This window comes from Centropristis striata, chromosome 13 (assembly GCF_030273125.1).
Source record: "Centropristis striata isolate RG_2023a ecotype Rhode Island chromosome 13, C.striata_1.0, whole genome shotgun sequence".
Classification (NCBI taxonomy): domain Eukaryota; kingdom Metazoa; phylum Chordata; class Actinopteri; order Perciformes; family Serranidae; genus Centropristis; species Centropristis striata.
This window is the reverse complement of record NC_081529.1, coordinates 18,719,488-18,740,577: the sequence shown is the minus strand read 5'-3', so window position 1 is coordinate 18,740,577 and position 21,090 is coordinate 18,719,488. Positions and strand designations below refer to the sequence as shown.

Sequence of the window (21,090 nt, the reverse complement as noted above, 5' to 3'; positions counted from 1 at the left end):
GCTTCATGAGGAGGCCAGGATTGATTTATGAGCGTAGCTTCTCAGCTATCAAATACAATGTTGAATAACGACGTGACTCTACAGACAGGGTGATTCTGCCAAGGCCTCTGAATCCAAACTCATCTTTTCGCCTGAACTGTCACTGGGTTGCTTGTTCTTTCATTACTCCAGACATTTCTGGGTCTCAATGAGTCTATTAAACCTCCTTCTTATGTTTGTCCTGCTGATGAGAATACTGTAAGGAGTTCTGTGAGAGCCTCGTTCCAGATGTTTTTCGATGTGGATCTTTGTCCTCCAGGATATTCAGCCTCTCTCTCCCTCTCTGTGTCTGTTTGTTTCCTTTGATTGAGTTTTTTCTCTTGTGTGTTTACGTAGCCTGTCTTCTTTCAGGCCTCTATGGTTGAGCGGAGGTTGTATCTGTTAAGCAACATCTGGAAGGTGCTCTGTGTCCTCCCAGATCCATATTCTTCATACACGCTTACAGTCTATCAATATCTTCGCCATCCTGATTGTCCTTTCTGTAATTTTTGTCTGTAGAGAGATCCCCTCCTCAGTTGCTCTTTCTTCCATTATTTTAACCCATTTATTAAGGGGTAGGCGTGTTTTGGCTCCGTTGTCAGGCTTTTAGAAAATCTGACAAGACTTTATCCAATCACAGATCATTCCAGAAGCCCAGCGTTCCTATTGGTTGTTCTATAGATGCAGATGTGCATGCGTGTCATTTCAGATGGTGAAAGATGAGGGAAAATCCGGCAGAAAAAGTTGATGTTCCAGGAATAAGGAAGGAAGATAGACCCAATAAAGCATGTGTCAGTACCTGCAAACTGTTTTAGAGATGGAGAGAAAATTCTGCTAATAGTTTAGCATTCTGCAAACCGAACCAAAGGAGCTAATTTAAGTTCATGTTTATGTAGCAAATTAGAGCCTCGGATCACAATCTGTCATCACAGAGAGCTTTAGAGACCACAAATTTGCAAAGAAAACAACACGGTAATCCTGATAGAGCTGCCGCCAAGATTACAATCATGATAATTGAAAGGGAGACTCATACAGGTTTCTGTTTGAAAAAGGGGCTGAGGACAGAGAGGGGAGAGCTGCAAAGGTTTTTTTGTCCATGTCTGTACAGATATCTGTGTAAACAAAATTGACTTGACTTGTCATGGCATTAATATGCAAACACTCCTTGTTATGGTATGAAACCAGCACAGCGTACTGACATGGCAGATACAAACTACCTCTGGATCCTCCGACTCAACATCAATCAGAAAACGCTGATAAACTGTCACAACAATACGCCTAAACATGTCTTTTTAATACATCAGGGCACGATATACAGTTTCTCGATATACGTCACACCGGGAAAGATAAAACATGTTGCCCTTCTGACCCGCTGTGTGTGTTGATTTGTTGGTTGAACTCTGGTTGGATGTCATTGTTTGCTGAGTCTATTTTAATCTTAGTTGCACAGAACGGATTTGGTGATGCGACCAAATTCTTCCATACCAATATAGGTCATTTCATATCTCTAACTATAACTATCATGACAGCCTGTTTTCTGGTAATGCAATTAATATATAGTTTATATAAAATAAGCACATGGTGAAGCCTATTTTTGCCCCTATGGTTTGCTTAATAGCTTGTGTAATAATCAGAACATCCGAATAACATTAATATTGTCATAACGTGATTCGGCCACTGTTTTTTTTACATTCTATTAGAAATTATTAAGAAAAATGTATACAATACACTTTTTTATATTGTTTAAACAATATATATTGTTACAGTGTCGAGCCCTACAATGCATTTACAAAATATTCAGGCTAGTAAGACATTCATAATGTCATATATAGAAAATTAACAATTTCATCTGTTAGATCTATAATCTATTTAGCCTTAATAGGCGTGAATAAATGGTTTCCAACACTCTCAAATGTGGTTTTAATCAGCATTAATGTACAGTATTTGTAGAAAATTATAACTTCTGCTATGAAAACCTATTTTATATCATTGTAGCTGCATTTTAGTGTACCGTTATTCATTATCTGTATATAGCATGGCTTACAGATGGAGTTGTGGACAATACATTTATACACATTTACCTGTTTTTATCTGCTTTAAACCACATTACACTGTGTAACAAACTATTTTGCCACTGTTTGAATACTGTTTAAGTTAAATGTTTTATTGTCTTTTTTTAAAACTGAATTTGGTTTACTGTCCAGGATGGTCAAACACATGTGCATGCATATGTGCACCCATGCAGAGCCACACACACACACACACACACACACACACACACACACACACACACCCACAGTCCCACAGGAGTGACAGATGGAGAGGGGCAGGACGGGAACAGGGGCTGGTACAATTGGACCGGTGCCTCCATTGTGCAGTAGGTGCACTGTAAGTCTATCCTCTACTAATTGCCAGAGCAGTTCAAACACAAAGTCTGCCTCTGAAATCCAATCCTGCGGGGTGTTGTACAGTGAGTAAAGTTTACAATGTGTAACATTTTTCCTCTGGCAAGAAAAAAGGGACAAAACATGGCGTATGGAAGAGGGGGGCGAGGAGGGGAGGAGAGGGAGGACGGTGGGGTGGATACGTGCAGAGGTGTGGATTGTGTTAGCGAGAAGGACGACGTAACTGTAAATAGATCATTCACTATTTAGGCTGCATGTCTGATCCAGACTGCAACGGCTCAGTGGCAAGTGAATGAAAGTGTAGCCGCTGTAGGTGGATGGAGTCCTGTAAGGAGACACTGAGGAGGGACAGATAAGGAGGCGAGGACGAGTGATTGAGAGGTGATCTGTGGAGGGAGAGAGCGAGGTGCTGTAAGAGGAGAGGCACCGGCGGGGCAGACGATGTAAACAAGACGAGCAGGAGGCTGCATGGCGGCGTCTGAAGCCGCTTCATAAACTGACAGTGACCCGGCTTCTGCACCGACACCACACGTAGCAGAAAATCTAAACAGACAGACTTGGAACTTGGGCAGACTGCAAGGTAATGCAGCACAGCGCCAGTCTGCATTTTGCACCCATTCCAATCTGTTTCTCATTAAGCATTAAACAGAATTACCAAACTAAGACCTCCACTCCTCTAATGAGCAGCTCCGATGCTCTCATATTCCCTCTCCCTCCCAATCCGTTTCCCGAAGGTGAACATTCCATGCACTAATTTCAGTTTCACGCAGGAAAGACTTGTAGGCGCATGTGTTGTTTGTTTGTCAGAGCCAACATATGTGTGCATGTGTGTGCATACTTCCCTCAGCGTGCATGTGTGTTGTTTGTGTGTTTATGTGTGGTCTGGCTCCAGACCCTGTCACTCATCCTCTTTGACCTTTTAGTAAGCTGTGAAATTTAATTTCAGGCTTGGGTTGCTTTTTTCTGCACAATCCTACACCTGTGCCAAACATGTCCGTGGGGAAGTTGGATGGCAGCTCTGCAGCCAGGGATGTCGAAGACTGAGCCAGACAGACAGACAGACAGACAGACAGACAGACAGGAGGTGACGCAATCACCAGAGTCTGACCCCCCTGTGAACAACCTCACCTTTGACCCTTTACCTCTTTGCCATCATGGCTGCCGACTGGGGCATTTCCAGGAGGCTCGGGCTAATTGGGTCAGATTGCGCAGAGAGGAGTATTACGTCTGAAATTGGAAACATATGCAGCTATACCTCAGTGTGTATGTGATGTGTGGGTTGTAATAATGTAGCTTTTATTAGAGAGAGGATTCATTTTAGGGGAAAGGAGGAGGTGGAAGTGGAGCTCGTAGGTGAACCAGGTGAAAGATGGAAGAAAGAATGATTTAAAATGTAAAAACAAATCAGAAGGAGAGAATAAAAGTCTGTGAAGATGGACAAGGACTAATGAAGCACTGACACCGGGTACCTCGGGGAGGTCGAGGATCCATAATTGAGGTCTGACGTCTGACTCGGTGGCGGACAGACAGACTGTTAGCCTAGCCCTGACAGCTCAGCTCAGCTATTTGCAATAATTGCCATAATAGCTACCTTCCAATTACGGTCAGATCCGAGTTTCAAATGCAGATGGATATCCAACGCCAAAGCAATAAGTTGATGTGTGATGTCGCTACGTGTCGGAAAGATCTAATCGGAGGAGTCGAAGGTAGTGAAAGTGACATCTGGAAATGAGAATCGGTTGAAGATGTCAGGAAAAAACAAGGTGGATCAAGAGCAGAAGAAAATGAGCGCAGTGAAAGTGATATCACCGCTATTAGGCGTAGTGAGTGATGTTGCCAAGGGCTCTGTGAGTTCCTGGTGTACGAGGTGGGTTCAGATAAAGGATCAGTTCTGCGTTTGTGGGGCTTAAATGAAAGTCTGGGTCATGAAAAATTTTGTTTGTCAAAAACACAAATCCCCAAAGTTAAACCAGCATTGTGTTATTCCCCATAATACATTGTGATTTAACTTTAAACTCTTTTGTTGACTCTGGGATTTAGGACATCTTTTAATATGACGTGTGACAGCATGAAGGAGAACTTGTTTTGTGAATGAACCTTAAATAAACCTCAATATCTCCTCCTTTGTGTAATGGCAGCGGCTGCATGCATGTGTGGAAAACAGAGCAAGAAAATGACTTTTGCGCATCTTTGCCCCTTCAATCGTCGTCCCTGTCTGACCGCCACTTCTGTCCACACTTAGCTAACAACTTTCTCCTGCTCTCTTACTCCGACTCCAACTCTCACTGATGCACCCTGAGGCGGAAATATCTAAGTGCATGCAGGGCAAGTTCAGACAAAGAAGGAGATAGAGAGAATGGTGGGAGGGTTGTGAGGATTTCGAGTGACTGACACTAAATGCCAAGAGGGAGGAACGCCGCGAGGGAGACACCAGGCAGTGTGTGTGTGTGTGTGTGTGTGTTTGTTAATGGTAAAGAGAATGTGGTGGAAGATTCCCCGAAATCTAAACCGAGTGCTGCCGTTCAGTGGGTCTGGTTAAAAGAATTGGGAGAGACAGGGCGTGTATGTGTGCATGCGATCGTGTGTGTTTTGCGCAATCAGTCAACGGGTGCAAGTACATCAACGCTGCCTTCCATCTGAGGGGACTGACAGTGTTAAATGTCTCCGTCTCTGAGTGAAGACTGCACTTTAGTCTGCCTCTCTATACAGAAGTGACCCGTTTTAGCGGCTTTGAGTTTGAAAAACCTCTTTTCATGATCCCCCTTCTCTTTCTGTGTCTCCTCTCCGGTCCCTATCTCTCCCATCCCCAAACTCTTTCATGAGCAGTCTCTCAGGGGCAGGGTTGTAACACAACCCTCCCCTCTTTTGTCTCCATTCTTTTCCTTATCCTTTCATCTTTTTAAACATTCAGGGGGAAAAGGGTTTGGTGAGATGGAAACCACTACTTGGTAAAGGAAAGAAAGAGATAGCATGCGAGAGGGGGAGGCTGGAGGAGGGGGAGGCCGAGTCGTCCCCCCCCCCCCCTCCTCTGCTCATCCGCCAATTTATGGCTCTCCTTTTCAACAAGGCCATTCAAGGTGGGGAGGCTCAGTGGACGCGCTGTTCTCGCGGGTCAATAGCAGTGAACCCTCGTCTGGTTTGTATGGGGACGACTTATCTGCTCAGAGGACCCGTTGAACTGTCTGTCGGCCTGTGTGTCCTCCATAGACCTCCATTGTGTCTCCGCTGGGCCTTCGCCGACTTTCCCCCAAAGACCTGTGAGTGGACAGAGCAGCCAGTCACCGACTCCTGTTTCCATCCGTTTAACTTTACAGGAGTCCCGAAGCCACCGGCACTCATCTGACCGACATATACAGAAAAATGACATTTAATTACACCAAATAACTGCAGCGTTTAACATACTTGATGCTCACTATCGGTGCACTGATTGTGAAATTCTGTGATACCAATGTTTGAAAAAACAATGTGGCCCATAGCTTATGCCGTTTTTTTTCTGTGGTTGTTTTATTTTTCTGTTAATTACTATCCATTTTTCAGGAAAACAAATACATTTTCATGCTAAAAAGAAAACTGAACTTTTTAAATGGACTGTTTTGTCCAAGCTCGACCGCAAATAACCAACACAACATTTTGCCAGCGCAAAAACTGATGCAACTCATGAGATAAGCATCAGCCACTTTCATTGGTGAACGCCATCTTATTTGCAAATTATAGTCAACAAGCAAAATATTGATGGATATCGATGTTCTGCCAATATATTGGTGCATCCCCAGAACTTACATTTATAAAATGAGACAATATTACATCTAGAAAAAACATCCATGTGCTGAGTTTGCACAATCATCTTATTCTGTTGGTATAATAAAAGGAAAAAGGTTGCAAAATTCACAAATCAATCAAAGGATAAATGTCCCACACTTCGTTAAAGGAATACACACAAAAACATTTATAAAGATGGTGCAATACTTTTACAGATGCCAAACGAATCACCTGTTTCTTCGCCCGCGGCATCAATAAATACTTTCAGTTTTTACAAGCACATTCAGTTCCTTTTATAATAAATAATGAAAATATCGCTGCTGACACCACATGAACGTGGTACACTGAATGTAAATGTTTTATAAACCACTTAAAAAAAGCTGCCAGTACGATTCCTATTAAATGATTGGAGGAATAATTACTTTTCATTTTTAATAGAAGATTTGGAGCAGTTGTCAGGTAATTTTTGGATGCAGTGGTTATAAACAACAGCTGGTTGGTGTGATGGTTTCAGGGTTGGGACACAGAGTGCTGTATCAGAAGGTTTCCGTGTGTCTCTGAGGAGGTTTAAATGCAACGTTTTTTTGTGCCCTCTTATATTGTTTAAAATAATACTGCAGTGAGCGTTGTATGCATGTTCTGTGCACACATGCATGTGTGTGTGGAGGAGCAGAGGACTGAGACGTTAGTGCAAGCATAAATGACAACAAAAGTGGTAGAGAACTTTCATCATATTTTTTCCCCACAATTAATTGGATAGACTTTCTGGTGATCATGAAGTACAAAAAAGGGGCGATTACAGTCAAGGATCTGGTAGAGAACTCTGCATAGTTTTCCTTTGTAAAAAAAATCAATTACTGTCTCAACCAGATGCTCTCAGGTACTAAAATTGGTAACGATTGATTTCACATGATTTGATAATCTGTAATACCAACGTAATTTAGTCAGTATCCTTAAATGTACCAAGGTTCGTACCCTTGGGGGCCCCATGCCAACTGTTACAAAGGGGCCCTGAAATGAGTAAGACCACCCCTGTTAAAATGAATGCATGGAATTATGCATTTTGGCTAATGTCCATGTTGAAACAAGTTTCAAAGGTTTTATGTAATTTATGTTGCAAACCATTTCATTCTGGATAAACTATTCTGTATCCATGAAGCATGAAAGTACCAATTATAGTCTATGAGGACATCATGATCCAAATTATGCTGTCACAGTGCCGTTCAGCAAGACACTCACCTGCCAAAATGCAAGACACATACCCCCCACAATATCTGGTGCAAGCAAACAGGAAGCAATCTGAAAGCAGACTCGATTTGGCATTAAAACACAAAGTTACATCCTCGGGTCTGATTGAGCCAAACGGGATTATGTTGCAGCATTTGCACTTGCAGACGAATTGCGCCATCCAGCTTCACTACAGCTTGTTTGTAATAATTTGCACTGTTACCAACCCATAATGAACTCGCATTGCGTGGATCGGTGCCAGCACAACACTGCTGGTAATTCATCAAATTGTTTTCTTGTGAACTGTGGGGCGGGGATGAAAAAAAAGGGGGAGGTAAAACATATCTCAGTCACGCACATGTGAAATCTGACTTTACACACATAGTTTGTTTGAATGTATTGAATGTATAAATCTAGCTAGCAAGAAATGTGACCTTTTTTGGCTAATTTTGCTGACTTAACGCTGGATTACGGTGTTTTATATTATATGCATCTGTTTCGGAAACGAGTTTTACACACATCTGCTCTCACAGATGTTACTCATTGTAATGTTGTAGGTCTGTTTTTTAATATACTAACCTCCTGAAGAGAGAAAAAAAAACTTCGGCTCGTCTTTGCGCTTCTTAGGAGAAACCGGAGTCGTAAGCCGTGTCAAGATTGCAGCGGCGACGAAGAAGTTGCGCCGGAAGTAGCTGTTTTTCACTTCGAAATAAAAGCGCTCGTGCGACGCGGACGTTTCATTCCAATACAGATACATCACATTGGGTTTTACTTTGAAAGACGAAACCAGAAGTTGTGATTCCGACTCATGCTAGCTTAACTGCTTGTCCGACTTTACGCGTTTCAGGCGGAGTTCAGGTCTTAAAACATTTGGCCAACTTCTTCACCTCTCCACTTCTTCGTTCACATATTTGAACTGACATACTTCTCCCCTCGGTTTGCCTTGGAGGAGTAACAACTCATGGAATATCTCAACTTCACGGCACGTTTACATTTTTGACACTTTTCTGGGCTTATTAAGTGTGGGAGCGCTCCCAGGACAGGAGAGTTTTCTGGTTGGTAACTTTACTTTACTTTTTTCTTTCCCCGTCTGGATTTTTTTGGAGGGCACATGCGATGTCACGGACTATCAAAAGAAGAAGGAGATGTTTGTGAATAGTTTTGTGGTTTCCGTACAAAGGTGTTTGTTGGGTTTATTTTTTTAAACCAGTTGAGCAACTGGCGACAGGACTCTATAATCAATGTGGTGTCAGCTGGAAGGACGCGGGGTCCGGATCTCACCTAAACGGTATGGCTTTAAATCATACACGTAGGCCTTACATTTCAGCATTATATAGTGTGTATGAATTAATAAAAGTATGCATTTAATCATTAATCTATGTAATCAGCCAGTTAGATGCACTACTGGTTACATAATGTGGCTAAAAACCCATAAGTATATTAATTAGGTCAGTTTACAAACTGTGTATATCATTATTATTTACATCCATGCATGCAGACAGCTGCTTCTATTATTATTATTTCTTAGTATTCAATTGTATGCAGCTCTTTTCACTTGTTTCTTTGCACATGCTTTTTAGCATTTTCAACAGTCTAAACTGCCAATTAGATTTTATTTTCCTTGGCAGTGCTGTGTTTTAGCTATTTCACATTTTGTTTTCGTTGGCTGTCAGTCAGGTGAGGTGAGAGCTACCGAGTGACAAACCAACCCCGCAGGTAGATCACACAGGTAGAAATATAAAACAATCCCGCTGCTGATCTCTTCATTTGATATTGTCAAGAGATCAGCGGCTGAAAATAATCCGTGGGAGGTTTTTTTGTTTGTTTTGGGAGCAAGTTTCAGTGAAAGTTGATCAAGTCAGTAAGAGTATAATTTAATTCCGTATTACAGCATGTATTACATGTTTTATCACTTTATATCAGGTGTAGGCGTCTAAAATATGACTTAATATTTTTATTGCACTAATAAAAGTCATTATTATTACAATACAAGTGCATAACTACTCTGCATGTCTATAAAAATATTAGCATAAAAATAAACTCCCGAAAGTACTCATTTTGCAGAATTACCTACTTTAGGTTTGTATTACATATTAATAGGGCTTTCCTTGACTAAATATGTTTTTAGTCGACTAACCAATGACATTGTTGACTAATTGATAAATTGATTTTATCACTGTTTCTCCACAATGAGTCATGCAAATGCAGCACTTTAAATCTTGTGTACCAGATAGGAGCTCAAAAGTTTCTTGGAAATAAGTCATTCAGTATGAAAAGAGCATAGAAAATGACTTATCGACATAAGAAATCTTCATCGACTAGGACCAAAACAACCAATTGGTCGACTAAGAGGGGAAAGTCCTTAATTTTAATGACTTTCTCTAATGTCTGCAATATTACATCATACTTTATTTGTTGGTTATTTGAACCTGCAAACTATAAACTATCAACACTAATTGCAGTGGAGTAAAAAGCACAAAATTTCCTCTGAAAAAGGAGCATAAAATGGAAATTCTCAATTCAAAATTGTGCTAAAGTACAGTTTTTGAGTTACTTGGTTACATTCCACCACTGCTCATCAGACGTGTGTGTTGTCACCCTGTGTGTGTATGAAAGAGAAGGAAAGATCAGCATGTGATCTGACAGAGATGTGGCTGATAAGAGGTGTTTCATATGGAGGTCATGTTATAGAGGAGGAGGCTGGGTCTCTGCAGGCTGAGCGTGGTACCAAACAATCACAGAGCTGGAATTAATGGGCTGTTTGCACAGTGGGACAGCAGGGTATTGTAAAAGAGCACATGTGAGGCCAAAGCTTTTACTTTACCCTCAGAGAGAGAGAGAGAGAGAGAGAGAGAGAGAGAGGACAAACATTTACCTGCATGTGGTTTCCACGTGACAGTGCTGCAGCCACTCCTGATGGTCACACTCAGGTGCATTTCAGACAGCTTAGTCAGACCGTACCCGTCATAAAAACGTGCTGAAAGATGTGATGCGAGGTGTCCTCCAATCAGCCGGCTTCCAGACATCTTCCTCCCCTGTCGACTTCAAACAGGCAGGATTAGGTTAGGACAGGGCCTGGTCCCAACACTAACACAGAGTGCATTAACTCTGTCAGATGGACGTGTCTGACATTAGCCACGCATGAGGGGGGCATTAGTTTGTTAACAGGCTAACAGCACAGTAGCTGCTGCCAGGTGTGGGGCTGCTTCATGGCATCTGTTTCCTGGGGAGGGTCTCGCAGCCGGAGGCCCTCTGAGCCATAATTCCCCCTGATTCCTCCTTCACTCACGCTGTCTCATGTGGATTAAACCCCCGCGGTTCACACTGCGCTCACAACACCAGTCAGACCAATTTGCCAGGTGCCAGATTTAGTAAAGAAACACTTTCTGTTATTGTTTTTCCGTGTGTTCACGGTTGTCTGGCATCTGGGTTACATGATTTATGTTTTTCTGAGAGTTGCTTATTATAAAGTAATATAGTTTTAATGATGATAATAATCTTAGGGCTGCAATGGTTAAGTTATTTAATCAACTAGTCGTCCAACAGAGAAATAATCAGATTTGGCAGTTATTGTTCAGTCATTTTTACAGCTAATAATTCAGTTTTTCTCTGGTTTAAGCTTTTAAAATGTGAGATTTTGCTGCTTTCTGTTCTCTCAGACGTACTCAGACCTTTAACTTCAGCAAAAGCAACAACACTACAGTGTAAAAACACTTAGTTACAGGTAAAAATCCTGCATTCTGAACCATACTCAGGCAAAAGTATTAGCCTCAAAATATACTTAAAGTACACATCTTTACTTTGTTGCAGCTGGTAAAGGTGGAGCTCATTTTAATAACTTTAAAGACAGCTGGACAGTTTTATCTTTATTAGTTTATTATTATTTATTATTTGGTTAATTTTTTTAATAATCCAAATTTGCGAAGTAACTAGTAACTAAAGCTTTAATTTAGATGTTGTGAAGTCAAAAAAAGTACAATATTTGCCTCCAAAATTTAGTATAAAGTAGAAATACTCAAGTAAAGTACTGCAACATTGTACAGAATTTAAGTAACTGTACTTTACTTTATCTGGGTTTTGGTTGAACAAAGTATGAAATAAAAAACATCCCCATTTTTCAGTTTTTCTTTGCCTCATATAATGATGAAATAATCAGCAGATTAAAAAGAAAATGAAAGTAATCGCATGTTGCAGCCCTAAAAATATTGTTTATCTTTATATAATGCCCTTTAATTCGTAAAAAAAAAATGTAGCTCAAGGCGCTTTACAATTAGGAGAAACAAGTACAATCAGCTCTAAGAGTAAAATAATAATTAGTAATTTAATAATATAGTAAATAGTGACTCAGAGGGAAAATGCCTGTTAAAGTGAGATAGATTTGTCTTAAGCTGTCACTTAAAAATGTCTCCTGATATCCTGTTGGGAATGTTACAGTATTGCTCTGGAGGATCTGAGTGAACACAAAGGTGCATGAAACAAGAAGTAACAGGCCACTTCCCAGCCCTTTAATTATCATACAGTCATAATCAATGCTAAATAATTCCGGGTGCCACTGTGGCTCGTGGAGGCGTCGCAGGCGGTGTCATAGTTTAGTCTGTTTGCTGTGTTTATTCATGGAGTTTTGCTCGCTGACGTGGTTCCTCTCTGTTTGTTCTGGCTCTTGTTCTGTGGTTTCAGGGTATTCTTCCTACGCTCTTTTGGAAGAATTTCAGGCCACGGAGATTAGGATTAACATAAGTGTGCAGTGTCGAGTGGGCTTTTATTCACTAAGTGAGGATTTTGATTTGGAGAGACTGGAATTTTTTGTATGTGTGTTCCTCGGGGGGGGGTTCAGGGTGCTTGGGTCTGGTCCAGAGGGCGGAAGAACGTCGCGGTCCTCGTCTAGCCTTGCAGGGAGCGCAAATGATGCATGTCATTGTAGCAAATGGAGCATGGTGATGAAGTGCTGCTGCTGCTGCTGCTGTTTTACAAAGAAACCACTTAGAGAGTGTGCCTGCCTGCTGCCTGCTGTGTGGGGCCTGAGTGCTCAGAGAAAGCCCTTAAGAAGCACACGGCTCTCCTGCAACAGAGCACACACTCACATAATACAAATCCTGCAGATTCTTCCTGGCTGTCACCCTGCACCTCCACAGTTGGCTTGTTTAAAATCATCCTGCCTCTGTTTAGAGAATATGTTCAACTTTGCTGCACAGGCTTTGATTTTGGGTTGGTTTTGGGGACCTCAGTGGTTAAAAGTGGTAATGTTTGCATAAACTTCACAGCCATTTGTCGTAAAAGATCTTGATCTGGCTAGGTAGGGCTGGGCGATATGACAGCCCTAATATTATTTAAAATGTCTATCATCTATATTTGTCTGCATAATTTCTGTCTGGTAACGAAAAACCAGCAATGGCAAGATTTACGTCATTTGGCAAAAAGATTTACATTCTGATCCCTGAGAAAGTCCTCTATAAAGTATTTTATACGTACACAGGAGAACACAAAAATAGGCTTTACTGTGTGGTTATTTCATATAGACTATTTACTTAATTAACTGAATTTACTCTAATCAACAGCAAACATTCTATATTGTGATATATATTATTTAAATGTGAAATGACATATATCAGGAACCAAATTCTGATTTAGGTGGTAATAACTTTGGGGGAAAATACTAAAAAACATAAAGGGGTCTCACTTTTAAATGCCTGGTTATGGTCCTGAATTTAGGGGGAAATATATTGTGTTTAGGCAACAAAAGTACATGGTTAACATTAGAAGAAAAATTAGGTTACAAGGCTGAGTCCTTGCCGCAACGGTTGAAGCCTCAACCGTCTGCTGCAAGTCGTCTCCTCTCTTCCCACTTTTGCTTCTTCTATACAACATAATAAAGGCAAATAAAGCCCCAAAGGATCTTTAAAAAGATTCAGAAGTAAATCCACAATTGTTAAGCAACATTACGGAGGTTACGTAGAGCGTGACGTCAGAATAAAACGTATTTATGTACAGAAATTAATTTACAGGTTAACTTAGTTAAGTTAACAGGAGGTTAGAAAGGAACTTCACTTAAGGTTTTACCCGTTCAACCAGCCCAACATAATTTCTCCGCCAAGCTCATGATATTACCTCATCAGAACAGTTCGGCTTAAAGCCAAAGGCTACTGAATACTTTCATATCAACATATCTGCGGTTTGCAGAAATGTTCAAAGCAAACATATTTTCAGGCAACTGGACTGAAAAAAGACTGAATTAGCGATGAGCTCATGTTTCTGTTTGTGTATGAGATTAATAAAAAATAGCCACAAACTTAAATTCATATATTGATGTAGAACAGTGTCTCGCAGTGTATATTATAAGTAAAGATATATTACATACCTGTCGAGGAGGACGAGGGTCAATCCAGCAAAAGTTTGAAATCTTCTCTTTTCAAATCCCACAATTCTCTCTGTCTGTTGAATGAGCGACCAAGATTGACTTGTTTTTAGTCACCAAAATGATGGTAATATAGCTCTTGAAAACATATCTACTCACAGGTTTCAATAATGTTTAAAGAAACTGGATGATGGTTTTAAATGTGTGGTAAAGGTTGTGAATTCAAACTACTCTGTTATGTTTAGGCAACAAATCTACATGGTTAAGAAGGGGAAACAGATCAGAGTTTGGGTTAAAACAACCACTTGTGTAGTCAACTACTGGTCGCAGTTTCAATCAAGATTTGAGAAAGAAAATCTGCTGGATGCATTTATGTAGTTATGTCATTTTCAGGATAATTTAACACTTCAGAAAAGTAACTTAAAATGAAACTTTTGGTTTCACATGGGACCTGTACAGGACTGAAACACCGTTCTCCTGGGTGAAAGTTTGCTTCCTGACTCTGACAGCTGAAAGTATTTTATATTAATCGTTATCTGTGGTTTGCAGAAACATACACTGCCAACATTTTTTTCTGTCAACTTGGCTTCTATAACTATACCTTATCGCTTTATTTCCTCTTCTTTTCAGTCAATTTGTATCTTTTTCTCTTCACTAATCTATACCCTAGTATCAGCCATAACCACAAAGTATCACGCCAAAGATTAAATTCTTGAAAGAAAAATCTCCTGCTGCTTTCTCTTACCTGCTAAAATACGACTAATCTTTGTCTGCAATAATGTAAACAGTCTCTTCTACGTGCCATAAAATTTCCCGGGGAATCTGATCCGGGGACAGACGTTAAGAATAACTTTATAGAAATAGCCAATCTTGTCGCTGCTGATCTCATTTGCTTATGTAGGTGAAATAGAGGCATCGGTATTAAATTTAGACTGGATCAGAACCAGTTTAAAACCTCCTCTTGGCGGCTGTAATTACGGTTGGCTGAGTGTTTCGGGGTGTGTTAGCAGCCCGGGGTTAGCGTGGAGCTGGCTTTCATCACCTGAAACACCTGGGTTCGTTTGGCAGGCCGGTGCGTGGAACAGTAGCCAGAGCAAACAGGAAGCTCTCGCACTTTGATGTTGTTGATCGTCAGCATGACGAGCAGGCACCCTGAGGCCCCAGGTGACTGCATTCGTCGACCAAACCTCCGCTGCATTGTGTCCAGGGTGTGGCTCTGCTCGCTACACATCCTGTCACTGAAAGGGTTGGTGTGTGTCATTCACACAAACACACTCACCGATGGTCACTGACACATCCTGTCACTCACACACACACACACACTCAAACAGTCGTGACACCCACTTCTTCACGCTTGTTTTTCTCCCTCCTTGCTGCCCGAGGAAACCGTGAAGGAGCCTCGCCAGTAAAGCTGCATCTCTGGCATTCTGATCATTCCACCTATTTTAACTCTTTCCCAGTGACCTCCTCCCTGCTTTCACACAAACGCTCGCCTCCTCTGAGTGCCGCTTCACTGCCGTCCCACCGTGCACGCCAAAGGGACGGCTGACTGGAATATTTTCTCAGTTAGTCACAGGTGAACCTCACTCTGAAGCATAAGTGAATCACCTGTACCCAAGTTATCATTCATGATTCATGCAGATGATGTCACACATGACAAACTACCTAAAGAGCCTCCTGCATGTCGGGAAGTGTTTACATTAGGCTCACACAGGGAGTGTTTTATTTGACTTTTGTACAGTTTTGTTGGTTAACTGTTATTATAATGACTTTTCAATGTGTCACCATTGAACACAAAGTTATCACGAACATAAATGTGGTAATTCATAAATGTGGTATTAATTGTTATTTAAGAGCATAACATTTACTTTTTTGTTTGTTTTTTTATTAAAATAATTCAGTTAAATTATGTTAAATGAACAGCATAATTTGCTCACATTTAATCTAATTAATTTAAATTAATTAAATACATTAATGCTGTAACTAATGATTATTTTCATTATTGATTAATTTACTGATTATTTGCTTGATTTATAATTAATTGTACAACATCAGATAATAGTGAAAAGTGCCCAAATTAACGACTCTAAATATTCAATGAAATTTATCATGAAATAAGACAAGAACAAAGCAGAAGATTCTCAAATTTGAGGAGCTGAAACTATGAATTCTTTTGGTATTTCTGCTTGAAAATGGACAAAAATTATTTCCTTTTTAAATAAAAAATAATTTTATGTTTATAGACAAATCTTTGCAGCTCTAAAATTAACTTTTAAAGGTTGCTGTTTCAATTTTTTTTTTTGGGCGCTTTGAGCAGCAAAAGCAAAGTGCATGCTTGTTTCTTTATTGATATCTCCAACACTCTATAAATATGCATTTTGATTTTAGGGTTAACTGTCCCTTTAATAACACATAATAACACTTTAATATCACAGTGAAGTGCTTTTGAGACTGTAAATGTCCCCTGCCGCTCCCGATGCATGACTCCGGCCCTCACAGGATTTATTAAAGCCATTCTGCAGGATTCAGGTCATATTTCTATCTACACAACTTCTAATTCTTCTGTGATAACAAGCTGCACAATGTGTAAATACCGCAGGTTATGACAGGCAGAGTGTTTACATTACTGACAATTGCGTCTCACTATTAATAAGCTCTCTCCAATACAAGGCAGCAGATGTATTTTATCATGTTCAGACATCATCTTTTCAAAGGAAAACAAATCCCTGCAGCCCAGGTGTGATCAGGTAGAATGCCTGTGGTTTACCTTCGCAGTGCTGGGATGGTTTCTTCTAATTTGTGTGATTTTGCAAGTAGATGTGAGATAAACCAAGATATCTCCAGATTCTTGGTTCTTAGGAAAAGCTGCAACAACAGAAGAAGGAAAAAAAGGGAAAAAGTGATTCCCTTAAAAGCTGAAAGGGGAGGTTTGTTTTCTTTGTTGCAGATGTCTTTTCAGTCCATTTCCTTCGGCTGTAAAGTTGGATACATACCAAGTTGTCAGAGTCTTTCGTTTTCGAAAGTCAGCTTCTTCTACTCCATCTTCCTACATGAAGAAGCAGAGGGCTACCTCGCTGTATTTGGTCCTATTTTTCCACAAGTTCTGCCAAGATTATAAAGCCATACCTCAGCGGTTAAAGCAGTGGGGTCATAAAGCTGCGGGCCACCAGTAAAACCTCTCGTTTTACATCTTAATTGAGGTACTTAGGTTAACTGTATAAGCCACAATCTGCATTGTTTAAAATAACATCTTCCTCTCTGTCCCTTTCCGGTCTATCCATTCTAGCTGATACGTCTTGGGAGTGATGCACTGGCTTCCCCTGGTTGCCATGGTGATTGCCTCGGCCCTGCCCTTCCCTCACAACCCCGTGTCCAGGATCGCCGCCGCCACGACAGAGCCTGGCTTTGATAACCGCAGAGAGCACCGTCATGAGCCGGCTGCTCGCCTCGCAGTGCCCCCCATGGACTACAACCTCCGTGGGAATGCCTCACAAACGGACTACAACATGGCTGCTGCTCGTAGCCAACACGCCACCGCACAAAACCTCCAGAACAGTAGGGATTATGTGAAATCCTCCGCAGATGAAGAGACCTCCGCGTTCAAAGTGGAGAATCAAGGAACCTACCGATCGAACCGCAACTCAGGCAGCAGCGTGGACGCTCCAGCAGGAGCAGGGACACTCAGGACCGAGGATATTTCCCAGGATAATTCTCTACCAAAGGACTACAAAGCTGACAGCAGCAGAAGGCGAGACTACTCCAGTTTAGCGGACTTTTCCAAGAAGGACAATGTTCAGGACTCAACAGAAAGACTGTCGCCGGTTTCTACAGCGGAAACCCAGAATGCCGTCAGTCCTGCTGCGGATCCACAGAGTCAGAGAGGACCAGAACCAACCGTCCCCTCGGAGAAGCTGAGAGAAGCAGCGAAACTCAAGACAGGAAGCACACGGACGCCCACGAGGGGTCTAACCCAGGAGAGCTTAAACATGGAGGCAGGGCCGGGTCTGGGGACCGGGCAGGATGGCGTCTTAGACGGAGACGAGATGTTTCTGGACGCGCACCCACGAGTCCTGTTCTCTCCGTCCCCGTCGCCTCCGGAGCACCCGCCTCTCCTGCTCATGCTGGAGAGCGGCCTGCTGGAGGAGGACAGGGACAGGGAGGAGCAGGAGGACATGGACGGACACGTGGAGGGTCACGGGGACCGGGCGATCGACAGGAGCACGACTCTGAGCTGGGCGGACTCTTACCGCGTCACTGAGGTCGCCCGTCCCATCAAAAGAGACAAACGCTCGCACCTGAACGACAGGCGGCGAGGGGAGAAGTCAGTGTGCGAGTCAGAAAGCGTCTGGGTCACCGACAAGAAGACGGCCATCGACTCCCACGGGCAGAAGGTCACCATCCTGCAGGAGATCCAGACCCAGACAGGACCACTCAAACAGTACTTCTACGAGACTCGCTGTCGCGCGGCGGAGCAGCTCAGCAGCGCGGGCAGGTTGAGAAACCCGCTGAAACCCATCGGGACGGGCGTGGCCGGGGCCGGCTGCCTGGGCGTGGACAAAAAACAGTGGCTGAGCGAGTGCAAAGCCAAGCAGTCATACGTCCGGGCGCTCACCAAAGACGCTAACAACAGAACCGGATGGAGGTGGATCCGCATCGACTCGTCCTGCGTCTGCGTGCTGCTGTCCAGAGCCAATCAGGTGACGGGGAGGGAGGTCTTGACGAGGGGGAGAGGCTGAGAGGGGAGAGGGAGTCGGTAGAGAAAGGAGTGACACAGAGCAGAGCAGCTGGAACATCCTTCTGTGTGCACTTGATGGATATTTTCTCTCTTCCGTCCCGCCGCCACGACTACAAAAGACTTTTGAAAAAAACAAGACGACCTCACTACTAGATCTTAGGGAAAAAAATGTCATATATAGAGATTTTACTTTAAAAGTACTGTTTTTGTATGATTTATCTTTCATAATCTAAGTTATTTTTGATTAGTATGTAAGCATGTGTATGTCTTTGATATTAATATATTACTTTATATATATGTCTACAACATGACACCAGTATACCTTTATGTATGAAGCTATGTATATCTGTGTGTATTTATAGAAGAAGAGTGGTAGGTCTCTCCAGTGTCTGATGATAATTCCAGCCTTTGGGCCGCTCCGGGTTGTGAGAGGAAGGAGCGCCACCTACTGAGGCTCTGTCTCACTGCTCCACACTGCTCCCACCATGAGTGTGGCAGTGTTTTTAGTATTGGATACAGAAACTACGGCGTGGGCACACTGCAGCGGGGCTTCACTTGGGCTGCTGATGTGGCAGAAACATCTCTGTGTGTGGAACTTGTTCAGTGTGGCTCATGACTGTAAAAAACCATGTGGTTTGTAAATTCCACGACACCTAAACAAGCTAACAACCTAATTTAACCATCTGCTGGTTTGTTCGGTTTGCCTGCCAAAAAATGTGGTAATAAAGGATCTTTGTACTCAGCAAATTATTTTCACACAATGATGTAAAAAAAGAAAAAACACTGGTTTATTTTGGAAAGGAAAAGATATCATGAGTGGAACATTTCTAGGTCTGTCCTCCACTAAAGACATTATTAGAAGACTTACACACAAAACGATTAGTTGATTTAATCACGTAGAATCATGCAAATGCACCACTTAAATATTTTGTTTACCAGATATGTCATTCAGCATGAAAAGGGCATGAAAATGACTAACAGACTTAAGAAATCTTAGTCGACTCAGCAAAATTACCAATTAGTCAACTAATGGAGGAAGCAGACCTATAAATTTCAGGTATTTTACTGCTGTAATGCTGATTAGAGCCTGTTTCCTTCAACAACAGCTTCATAAAACACAGTCAATAGTAGAAGAAATATTAAGATCTGCTTCTTTGGTCGTTCCTGTTCTACAGCAACATTTCTGTCCCTATCAATTACTTCCTCATATCTTCTTTAAAATGTCTCATATACTGATAAAACTGTCTTAAATTAAAGATTAAGGTCTTCTTTATCATATGAACAAAAAAATAATGCACATTAAAATATTACTCACTGTATTCATCAACACCACATACAATTATGTCGTCTGAACTGATAATAAACACATGGGTAACTTCAATTTCTCAGAAAATCTGATTCATGCATATTTTTTAACAGTTTCCTTTCTAATTTCCTAATTTTAATCAATTCTTGATTCAACAAGAAAGTGCTTTTCATGTCAAGTACCTAATTCACAGAAGCATATACAAAAAAAAAGTTTTTTAGCATGTGATTATTTCATATTGACTATTTATTGAATTGCAAGAAGACATGCAATATCATGATATATTGATATTAAATTATCTACATCGGGATAGATTTTTCTGACTGTGTCCCAGAGGTGAATTTTTGATCGTGTTAGTTTGAAGTTCCTCACTTTCCATTAGAAAAATCAATCAGTTTTTTTGGAGGGAACTCAAAGGAGTAATTTACGGTGAGAACTCCCTGAACATCATGAAATTATTTGCAAAGTTTTGAGGTGGAAATGCTGCTGCATGACAGGAATGACCCTATATGTAAATATAGTGCAATCGTTTAAAAATACTAGATTACTGGTCATATATGCATTTTTTGTGTGTGCAAAATCTTATTCTGCAAAGCTGCTATAACTCAAATGTAGTGGAGAACAAGGGACAATATCTACCGTACAGGTATAAAAGTGCCACAGTGCAGAAGTATCTTCAGACTAATTGAGTAAATGTACTTAATTCCACTCACCTCTGCACACAGCTGACATCCTGCAGAAAGGAAAGAATAAAACAAATCAATGGGGAAAAGAAAAATGGAGAAAGTTTGCGATGATCAGCGGATCCACCTGGATCGCTTTATTTTTTTTTTCTTTTACATCACCATTTTCATCATCATCATCATTATTGTTTATTTTTCCAGATGATATTTTCAATTTGTATTACTATCACTTTAATCATGGAAATCTGTTAAATCATTGCACAATTTGTTCTCAAAATGTACACATACAGTAGCGTATTTGAATGACCATTTTCAATGTTTCATATTTACTTTTAAAACTAGTTCAAATGAAGCCAAGAAGGAACAGAACATGTACATACATTTATCCAATACATACCTAAAGAAAATAAATAGATATCGTAAAAAATAAAAAATACAACTGAAAAAAATACACACATTTTACAAATTGATCCCCAGGCTCCCAACCCCTGTAGGTTTATCATACAGATATATATTTTTTTAAAGACACCTCATATCATCTTCACCACCAAAAAAATGTTTTTAGGTCATTGTCGTTTGTTTGACATGCATCGTAAACACAGAGG

The 21,090-nt window shown here is 41.1% G+C and overlaps 1 protein-coding gene across 1 annotated transcript; it reads left to right on the top strand.

Annotated features, from left to right (window-relative positions):
• The first annotated feature begins 8,373 nt into the window (after positions 1 to 8,373).
• LOC131983274 (uncharacterized) lies at positions 8,374 to 19,982 on the top strand. The gene is made up of 2 exons (XM_059347974.1): positions 8,374 to 8,697; positions 17,048 to 19,982. The coding sequence occupies exon 2, from the start codon at positions 17,067 to 17,069 to the stop codon at positions 18,495 to 18,497; it is 1,431 nt and encodes a 476-aa protein (XP_059203957.1). The 5' UTR covers positions 8,374 to 8,697; positions 17,048 to 17,066; the 3' UTR covers positions 18,498 to 19,982.
• Positions 19,983 to 21,090: the final 1,108 nt, after the last annotated feature.